This window comes from Sus scrofa, chromosome 9 (genome assembly GCF_000003025.6).
Source record: "Sus scrofa isolate TJ Tabasco breed Duroc chromosome 9, Sscrofa11.1, whole genome shotgun sequence".
In the NCBI taxonomy this organism is placed as follows: domain Eukaryota; kingdom Metazoa; phylum Chordata; class Mammalia; order Artiodactyla; family Suidae; genus Sus; species Sus scrofa.
This window is the reverse complement of record NC_010451.4, coordinates 96,379,580-96,390,793: the sequence shown is the minus strand read 5'-3', so window position 1 is coordinate 96,390,793 and position 11,214 is coordinate 96,379,580. Positions and strand designations below refer to the sequence as shown.

Genomic DNA, 11,214 nt, shown 5'->3' with positions numbered 1-11,214 from the left:
CATGAATGTATCTTTTCAAACTAGAGTTTTCATCTTGTCCAGATATATGCCCAGGAGTAGGAATGGTGGATTATATGGTAACTCTATTTTAAATTTTTTAAGGAACTTCCATACTGTTCTCCATAGTGATTGTATCAATTTACCTTCCCATGAACAGTGTAGGTGGGTTCCCTTTTCCACAAACACTCTCCAGCATTTATTATTTGTAGACTTTTTGATGATAGCTATTCTGACCAGTGTGAGGTTTTGCGCATTGTGGTTTTCTGTGCAATTCTCTGTAATTAGTGATATTGAGCATCTTTTCATGTGGCTGTTGGCCATCTGTAGGTCTTCTTTGGAGAAATGTCTATTTAGATCTTCTATTTTTGATCGGGTTTTTTTTTTTATAATGAGTTGTATGAGCTATTTGTATATTTTGGATATTACACTGTCAGTCACATCTTCAAATATTTTCACCATTCTGTAGGTTGTCTTTCCATTTTGTTGATGGCTTCCTTTGCTGTGAAAAAGCTTTTCAGTTTGATTAGGTCCTGTTTATTTTTGTTTTTAATTATTTTGCCTTGGGAGACTGATCTATGAAAATATTGTTATGATTTATGTCAGAAAGTGTTTTGCTTATGTTCTCCTCTAGAAGTTTTATGGTGTCATGTCATATTTAGGTCTTTAAAATATTTTGAATTTATTTTTGTATATGGTATGAGGGAATGTTATAGAAAAAGAAAAAAAAGGTATCCAAATTGAAAAGGAAGAGGTAAAATTATCACTATGTAGATGACATGATACCCTATATAGAAAGCCTAAAGACTACATAATAACTATTGAAACTAATAAATGAATTCATCAAGGTAGCAGGATACAAGATTAATATACCTACATCTACTGCACTTCTTTACATTAACAATGAAATATCAAAAAGAAAAAATCCTGTTTAAAATCACATCAAAAAATAAAACACCTAGGAATAAACCTTACCAAGGAGACAAAAGACCTATACATCGAGAACTACAAAATACTGATAAAGTGAAGATGATTCAAAGAAATGGAAAGATGTCCCATGCTCTTGGATTGGAAAAATTACTATTGTTAAAATGGCCATACTACCCAAAGCAATCTACAGATTTATTGTGATCCTTATCGAATTACCCATATTTTTCACAGAACTGGAATTAATGACCCTGAAACTTATGTGGAACTACAAAAGACCCAGAATTGTCAAAATAATCCTGAAGAAAAAGAACAAAGCTGGAGGCACAACTCTCTCACACTTCAGACAATATTACAAAGCTACAGTGATCAAAACATCATGGTATTGGCACAAAAGCAGTAGGAAGCCTAGAAGTAAACCAACACCCCTAGAGTCAATTAATCTTCCACAAAGGACGCAAGAAAATACAATGGAGAAAGGAATGTCTATTCAGCAAATGGTGTTGGGAAAGCTGGACAGCCCCACAGCACTTTTATTGTGAGTTTGCATTTGGCACTCATCACATTGTAACCTGGTTCTTTCCCACATCCTTTTAAAGAGCTCCTTCTCTGTGCCAGACATCATGCTATGCACTGGTGGCAGAGATAAATTAGATACAAACCCTGCCCTCAAGGAGCTCACAGTCTAGAAAAGAAAACAGGGCTATAAACAAAGAAATTACACCTTTGCATTAAATGTGGCAATAAAAAATATATACAAGGCACAGGTTTAGTGCAGAGAAGATGGTTTGTTCAGTCTAGAGATGGAAGGATCAGGAAAGACTGGCTAGATAAAATGATGATAAGCCATATTACAATTTACTTCCTTTATTTCATTATGAGCTCTTGAGGACAAGGTTTATGTCTCCTTAATGTTAGCATCCTCATCACCTATCAATGCCTAGCACAGATCACGTAGACAAGACCTATCAGTAAAATTTAATGGAACAGGTAAGAATCTGACTCTAAAGAATAAAGTGTCCAGAAGCCCTGTTTCTCTATATTCAAAACCATCTTTTTGTCTGGTTTGGTGTGATTTGGTCCTTCTGCTTGTGTGTGCTTACATGTCTGAAATGAAAACCAGGCTGTCTTCTTTGGTCAGGTTGACTGTGAAAATGGCCACATTATATGATGCACCATCTCTGTAGTTTTATTCTCTCTTTCATGTATAGGTCCTCTTAGTATATCAGCTTTAAAAAGTATGTTTCTTTAATTGGTACATAAATTGTTAGAAATCAAATTAATAGGATTTGGCAGACTTTTTGAAAAATGTTTTCTTCTTTATGGAGGCATGATTTTGCAAACATTAACACTGGCTTTAAAGAATTATTACAAACAAAGTTAAAATAAAAAGCATGGTTGTCTTTGTCATTTGGCCAGCTTATCCCTAATACATTACAATATTGGTATTGAATCCTATTTGTTAAATGTGTCTTTGAAGCCATGAAACCTGATAGATTTCCATTAAAGTTTATGTGAATTGTGTTTAAAAAAAGATTTCATAAAACAAAGATTTCAAAAATGTTATACCAATAACTCTACATTAATAAGATGCTTGCTTATGAACTTTAAGACAGGCAATTTCAATAACAATTATCAGGAATCTTTGTAGATCCTGATGAAATCAAACTGATTAGGAGAATGATACATTATAGAATTTTATCCCCACATGTGCCTTATAAGTATGATTCAAAATAACAATATTTAATTTAAAGGGCATAAAATTCACAGTCACCATAAATACAGAAACCAGTTTATATACGACTACAATGAAGAAATCTGCCAGCAACCTGACTCTGGTTATCAAACTTTTAAACTTAGGTTCCTTGACACCATATGCCACAAGGAATAGTAAAGACATCTGAATTCAAATATTTTGAAGAAATGTGTATTTAGCAACTGAGTACATGCTAAAAGGAATAATTTACAGCAGCAGTTTTCATTACATTTTTTTCTCTCCAGTTTTCTAGTTCCCATCTGAAATGCAATGATAAATACAGATATGGAACATATTTACTATCTGGCAAAAAATCATGCTTATTGAATGGGCACACAGCTCTGCCCTTAAATAGCACATAAGCCACCTTGTCACCTATGTGGGAAACTCTTGCATTTTAGGATGATGTTGAACACACTAAAATGGAGTACCTATAAAAAAGCTGCATTTTACACTGTTCTTTCTCTTCAAAATTATTTACATCTCTTTGCCTAATGTGTAGGTAGCAAAAATATTAAACACATACCACTGAAAATCACTAAATAATACATAAAAAGTAGCATTAAGTGTGCATTTACATGCATTTGCATTTTACATTTGATTTCAATTGGGCCATAATTTCTTTGCTGTGATGAACCTTTTTCCTATTTTCAGATTGCTGTCATAATCTGTTTAAGGTCCTATAAGTCTCTTAACAAAGTTTCAACCTTGATGATACACGCATAAGCCAAAGTCTATTAAAACTGAATTAAATGGGATGTTAAATATTTTTCATGCAAACTGCCCCCTTCAATACACATTGGCAGAAGATTATGGCTGTAATAAGAGTTTTTTGCCTACAAGTTATATCTATAATTTTCTTTGAAAATGTAGACCTTCTGATTCAAGAAAGACATGTCAGTGGATTTGCTTTTTTAAACTGAAATCTAGACTTTCTTTTCATAGGTATTCTATAATGATAAACAAAATGTATTCAGATATTGGAAGGCATCTCTGAAGTTATACACTCTCTTATTCCTTCAAATCCTTTATTTTTGAGGACTAATAAAAAATAAGACACAATGGCAAATTCAGAATGAAATGCAACACTGAGTCTTAGTTAAGATATCCTATGAAAATAAAAGAATGACCTATTTTTGGAGCGCTTTTGTTCTTTGATTTATATCACAAACATTTTATTTTTTTCTCTACAGGAATGTTTGTCCTTCAAATAATTTAAAATTCAGCTACCATTTGAAGATATACTTCAAAAAGTAATACCGTATTAATCAATGGAGCCTAAAATTGCATGGAGGACATTTTTAGGCTTTCAAAACAAAAGTCAAAAAATTGTTTAATCAAAGTAATCATTAAAACTGAAACATGAGCTTCCATCTGTGAAATATTTCAGCAGATAGAGAATTAAAAAAAAAAAATCACTGTAGTCTGAGGTGAGAAATTAATGCTGAGTTAATTAGAATTCCAAGACAGCTAGAGTTAGAATTTCAATGCTGTTTTCATTAATTAGCAAAAAGATGTTTCCTTTGCATTTTTGTTTGTGATGAAGAACCTAGGGATGCTCAGAAAGGTGAGTGCAGTGCAAAAGAAACTGCACTGTGAGGCTGAAGATCTTCTATATCTTGAAGTCAGTGTTTCTCAAGAGAAATCATCTTAGGACAACCAAGCAGGCAAGCCTTTAGATAACATTCTTTTGTCTTATAAGGTGTTGCAGAAGACAAAGAGCTTTATGTATTCTTGGTGTGGGTGGTGTTGTAGAAAACAGTTTCTATAAAAGCCAATCCCATTGACCTGAAAGGAACCATGCTTTAGAGATAGATAATTGTCTTAAACCAGGTAAGAGACAGCTGATAAAGATGTCAATATTACTGATCTCCCTATTCTCAAAAAAATTGACACAGATAAAATTCCTAATGGGGTCTTGAAAGAGAGTTTTTATGTCTCAAATAACAGGCAGGAATTCAATCAGAGAATTAAGACATCTTCTATTAACATTAAATTAAAACAATGCTTACAATTTTTATGACTATCAATATGCAATTCTTTTTCTCTTTGTTGATCCAGTAGGCACAACAAAATGCGTTTACAAATCTACTTCTTTTGTCCTAGTTAAACACTGTTTTTCTAAGAATGTTATGTAGGTTCCAATTAATTTAGATAATATCTAATGAAGGGGAGGTGTTTTTTTTTTTAATTCCTCAGAGAAATAAACCATAATTCATATGTGCATTTAGGAATTAATTGTTAATGATGTGTACATGTTTCTAGAACAATATTGGTTATCCCTCTTGCAAAACTAAAAACAAAATTAAAAAAAAAGCAGCACACACTTGGAGTTTTTAAAAACAAAAACCATATAGTACAATAATTATGAGACAAAAACCTACTCTAGCTTAGAAAAGAGCTAATTTTTACTGCATATTTGTCATGGTACATTTAAATTATAGTTTTAATAAAATACATCTTTAGGTAAAAGCTGGAAGAAGACATCAGTAGTAGATCAGTGTATTCCATTTTTCTTCTGGATGATGGATGGTTTATGTTTTTTATATTTCCACAGACCATTTCACTCAGTATCATTTTACTCCTCCAGTACAAATAAACACGAGTGCTGGTAGACAAAAAATATCCTTGAATCCAACAGCATTTTGGAATAGTCATCAGCTTAGTAAATCCATGCAGTTTATTCTAAACTTCTAATTCAATAAAATGGCTTTGCTGATGCAATTTTTCTCCTTTAGATGACAGTATGGCAAATGACATTTTCATTTCTCAGGCAAAGAAGAAAGCGAAACCTGTACAGTGAAATCTTGTAGGAAACATTTAGTCTGCTAGGGTGAACATCTTTGTTCACCTGACCTCTATTAGGTGTTGGTATTAGGAAGAAAGCCTGTTAGGAAAGTTACTCATGGACTTAATTTATAATTGGTGGAACTCAGTTGCACTTTCCACCATTGTAAACATCCACATAATGCCATGAAAAAGGTTCATGTATATTGCATTTTTTTTTTCCAGTTATTGGCTAGGCAAGTTTCAACTTGTTTGAGGTTTCTAGAGGTAATGCAGCTCAGACACTCCTGGGTGCCCTCTCAAATTCGTGGGTCCTCCTGTTTCTACATTTCTTATTTTCCTGTAAGTGTTTCCATTTGTTACTGTTCCCTTGGGTATGTCCTGGCCTTTGCCGACGCTGTTTTCTGTCCCTTTTCCAAACTTGTTCACAGAACTCATCCATTGTGTTCAGGTTGGGGTGGTTGATGAGCTGCATGAAGTCTCTGTACCAGATCTTCTGGCTAGGTGTCATGCTGTTGGACATTTCTTTGGTCTTAGAGCTATCTCCATCATCATCTTTATGAAGAAGTTCTTCCAGATGCTCTGTATCAATGACTTCCAGGGTCACCTTAAGAAGAGTTTGCATGAATCCATGTTCCACAGCATGACAGAGGTAACTGCCTGAATCTTTCCGTTGTAGACTTCGCAGTAACAGGCCTTGTTCTGTCCTGATGATATGATCGTCCACTCTGATCTAGCAAAAGGAAAAAAGTAGTAAAATCATACTGATTTAAAAGAAATACAAGCTCCAAAATTCTGTCTCAGTAAAAATTTAGATTGTGTATTAAGACACATTTCATAGTTAATGAAAGTTCTAGTTTTAAAAGAAATTATGGAATTTTTCTATCAGGGAAAAGAGTTTCAAATTTCTTACAATTGTTTCTAAGATGCATTGCAAATATTGGTTGTCTATTGTTTTAATATAATTTCTCATAATAATTTAAATATTAAATATAATGGAAGGAAAGAAAAAAGATATACTTTATAAATTTGAAATAAAGAATATAAACACAGGAGAAAATAAACATTGAATATTGGAATTGGAAGTACAGAAACATGATACTGGAAAACAATGCAGAATTAGAATGAACCTATAATAAGATGTGAAAAAATAAGTTCAGCAGTTTAGCAAGCAGAAAGAAGCATGGGATCACATCCTTACTTATTTCTTCAATTTCCTAAGTCTTAGATGTGACATAAATATGACGATGTGCTATTTAACATATCTAACTTCACTTTTATTTTGAATATAGTTTACAACAGAGCCTAAGCTTAGCCTGAAAGCCTAGGCTGGGAACGTATGAAGTCAATCCCAACATTTTTATGATGTAATTACATGATGTGATTCAACTATCAAAAGAGATAATGGGAGGACTTTTATTCCTATATTCAAGCTGTTTGTAAAATTGTACATAGTATATTTACAAATCTCCTACATAATATGGTTACTCTTATTTAATGCTTTTAAAAATCTTTAAAAGCTCAAAGTACTCACTGAGATGTTATATCTATAATTTTTTAATTTTACAGAGGAATACATGGATCCAATGAGAGGATGATCTGTAAGACACTATATGCATAGTTCATATCAGAGTTCTTACTGGGACCTCAGATCCTACATCCTAAATCTACCACTCCTTTCCCTTAATCTCCTCTCCCCATTTAAGGAAGAAGTTAATGGAGAATGGGAAACATCTGCATAGCAAAATTAACTGTATACAGTTAAAAATGAGTAGTAGGACTTATTTTTTTTTCACAAATGGTAAATAACTGTTTTGCAGATAACTATAAAAAGAAAAAAGCAGCCTCTAAAATATATCTCCAAATGACTTCTGGGACAAAATTTTTATCAGTTTACCTTTGTTTCTCTAACTCCTCGCACATAGTCTGTCATAAAAAGCAGCCTTCAATTAATACTTGTTTAATGAATGAGTATTGGTAGGTTAAGAAAAGAATAAATATTCACAGTACATTTTTCCCCCCTCTTAAGTCAATCATGCTTAAATCAATCAGTAGTTTAGGTAGAATTAATCCAGTTAATTTCTTTTCTATACCTCTTCTTTTCGCTCTTCATTTCGCCTCTGGAATTGCCAATAGACCAGAGCTCGCTGTGATTTGGGACTGCATTCCAGGAATGTGCTACTATTTTCTACTCCATAGATGATTCTTTCTTCAAAGTTGTGGCCACGGTGATTATCTTCCCAGGGATGAGGAAATGAAATGAGAAAATGTTAGAGAACTCAACTTTCCAAAGTATTTATTTGGAAATTCAGGAGATAAATGTGTTGCCAAGCTGGAAGTCTTCCAATTTGATCGAGGATGGCAGAAATGTCAAGGTTTCAGAATTGAAGTGTCTACCTAAAATAGACTAATTATTTTGCTATGGATTCTATGAAACATATACAGAGCTTTGTCTAGCAGAAAATAGCATTATATTACCAAAATCAGTCATGTGTGCATAACTGTACATCTTTATATGCCACGATGATACTCTCCAAGAAACTATTTTCATTGCAAGACTCTATGTTCTGACTAATGGGGGCAGTTTATGTTATACTATTCTCTAGCAGAAAAGTAATTCGACTGGGTTTTTGGAAAGAAGAATCCATTTTTGAGAAATTATTTTGCCTCTTTTGTGTTTGTTTTTCATCTGTAAAATTACATTCACCAACCAATAATATTTATCTAGTATTTTACAGAAGATAGAGTTCAGGAAGTTTATCCTCCCCACCAATAAGCCTTAAATAAGCCACAAGCTTGTTCTCAAGATCAATTGGTGTGAAATGTTTGGGATGGCTCAGAAGAAAGATGCACAATTATAATGCAATGTGGTTTCAATTGTCCTTATTTTAAAATGACACATCTTTTATTATTTTCAAGAATTAGGCTAAAGAATATGGCAAGAGTGTGTAATAAAATGAAGCAGTAAGAAAGCCTGTTTCCTGATTAAGTTTCTATTATTTTACCCTTTATGTAACCTCTTTCAATGTGGTAAATGAAACACAGTTAAGATCAAAAGTACCACATGGGGAGTCTAGGTAAAACTCATTTATAGAAAAAAACTCCTTATTATCTTGTATAATCCTGTTTCCATTATGACATCCTGTACAATCTGGAACTCATTAAATTAATTTAGAAAATAATAAATATATTTTCGCACGCATAGAGGGCTGATAGTGTAGACAGATGAAAAATTTTTGCTTTCTCTTTCAAACTCAGCTAGATTTTCAATTAAAAAAATGTTCCCCCCTTTTTTTGTACCACTTTGACAGTTTTACTCTCCTTATAACTGAGTACTTTTGTCTATCACAGATAATATGATTTACTCTAAGTTCAAAGCTCTTCCAAGTTCTGCTTCCATCCAGCCCCTGTTCATAGCCTATGGCATAATCTCCATTCTCACCCTGCTTATGGTCAACCTTCTGCCCATATTGCTATCTGCAGGGATGTCAATCGCAGTGCTTTCTCCTCTATTTCTGTAGTTGTGAAACCAAACTCTTTTAATATTGGGAAGTACCATCCCCTTTTAAAACAAGATTGATCTTATTTAAGATCGATCAATTGATCTTTCCCCTGGAATGAGGAAAAAACAGGTAATGACTGGAATGTAAAGAAACAAAAATATTTAACTCATTCCATGTCACTTCACATTTTATTTCATATGTTGGAGATATCTGTGAACCAATATGTACATTAACTATGGCAGTGTTTTTCTTTTTCCTCTGAAATTATGAGTATATCTTTGATTAAATAGATATGGCCCATGTTGCTATGCTCATTTGCAAGACATCTGATTCCTTGAATAGAGGTCAACTGAACCTTTATGCCCAACACCAACTGAGAAATCTCTTGTGATTCAGGAGCTACCATGAGTAATGAGAATGCCTTGTCACTGAGGTCAGTAGAGTTTACATAGAATGCATTTTTGTTTGCCAACTGCTGTGCTGTTTAAACTTTTTTCGAATTAGAAATTATCGTACCTCTAACATTATACAACCTTATAAAAGGTGGAAATATGCAATGTGCAGCAACATGGATCAACCATGAGGACATGTTCAGTGAAATAAGCCAGTCACAGAAAAACAAATACTGCATGAGTCCCCTTAGATGAGGTATTTATAGTAGTCAAAACTCCTTGCCAAGACCAGCTCAGCAGGATGGGGCTGAAGAACGGGTGCTATAGAGCTTAAAGAAAAAAGTTAACATAAAACAAGACACAGAGACATTTATCTTAAATAAAGCTGGGAACCGGGGGACTCAAGGTCTCAGGGACCAAGAGACCTGCCTCAAGAAACCACACGCTTTTATTGTGCTCTTGAGGATTACATCAAGTGAGGAGGCGGTTATAGGTGCAGGATATAGGGTTTTTTTTTTTATTATTATTTTGTAAGTTCTTTTATTATTTTAAAAGTCACTTAGCTGGTAGATGGTTAAACTTTTACTCTAAACTTTAGGCATTTAAGAATCATTAGCATTTGAGTTAGCTATCTATGCATAGCATTTCAGAGAATCCTCACAGTGTTTCTGCAAACAGCATGCCTATTTGTGGCAACCCTGTGTGCCTAGGTTTGCACCTTGGTTGTCTTTTCTAATGCATATTCTGTTAAGGACCACTCATAAACCACTTGGTCATGAGGTTCCTCTTGCCGCTTTGGTTTAGGATGCAACTGTAGATGGGATCTGATCCCTGACCTGGGAAAACTTCATATGCCTCGCAGGCATATGAAAAAATAAATAAATAATTAAATAAAATTAAAAAATTAAATAAAAAATTAAATAAATAATTCTAATAGTAAATGTTTTTTAGGAGTTCCCGTTGAGGCTCCCGTGGTTAACAAACCTAACTAGCATCCATGAAGACACAAGCTCGATCCCTGGCCTCACTCAGTGGGTTAAAGATGGGGCTTGCTGTGAGCTGTGGTGTGGCTTGCAGATGTGGCTCAGATCCTGCTTTGCTGTGGCTGTGATGTAGGCCAGTGGCTACAGTTAAAATTTGACTCCTAGCCTGGGAACCTCCACATGCCATAGGTGTGGCCCTAAAATGACAAAAGACAAAAAAGAAAAAAGGTAAACGTTTTCTTAAATTAAAAAAAAAAATCACCTGCTACTTATCTATAGCAGAATCTAATAGATATTGTTTGATTTAACCAAGAATTTATACAAAGCTTGTTTTGGTTTAATAAAGCAATGGACCATGGATTTATTTCTCTGAGAAACATCATGGCATTCAGGCACTTTTCCACCTGAATAAGATAAGAACCAAAACTAGTCAATTTGGTTCACCGCCTTGGTGCCTTAATAACTACTCTTGATAATATCTTAAGGATTCATTCCCCTCTAAGTTGGCCCTTTTTCGCTCTTTGTCCAAATTAAAATCAAAAGAAAATTATCTAGTTAGTGAGCAGTGGAGCAAAAAAATCTGCCATATTTAACTATGAGTAATAAACAAAATGCGGAGGTAGTCTGTCTTTGAGAGTCTCCTATTTTATATTTTTTACATTCTGCTGCCATCGCCAAAAAGTGAAAAACTAAATTGCCATTGAATACATTTATTTCTATTAATCCTCAGCATGAGACTGTTCCTATCATCAGCAACTTTTAATTTAGAACCAGAACTTTCACTTAAAGTGGACTCAGCCAAGTTTTCATATATTTGGGTGCTTAGATATAACAACCTATATTTTTTTCTGTTACTTTCTCCACACCTG

General features: G+C 33.8%; 1 protein-coding gene across 5 annotated transcripts in view; it reads right to left on the bottom strand.

Moving 5' to 3' along the window:
• SEMA3A (semaphorin 3A) overlaps positions 2,844-11,214 on the bottom strand; it is a 453,014-nt gene continuing 444,643 nt past the window's right edge. For all 5 annotated transcript variants that reach the window (XM_021063479.1, XM_021063478.1, XM_021063477.1 and 2 more), the window contains 2 exons: positions 7,561-7,703; positions 2,844-6,200 (listed from right to left, as the gene is read on the bottom strand). In XM_021063479.1, the coding sequence (XP_020919138.1) occupies positions 5,745-6,200; positions 7,561-7,703 (599 nt within the window). In that variant the 3' untranslated portion in view covers positions 2,844-5,744. The remainder of the gene's footprint in view (positions 6,201-7,560; positions 7,704-11,214) is intronic.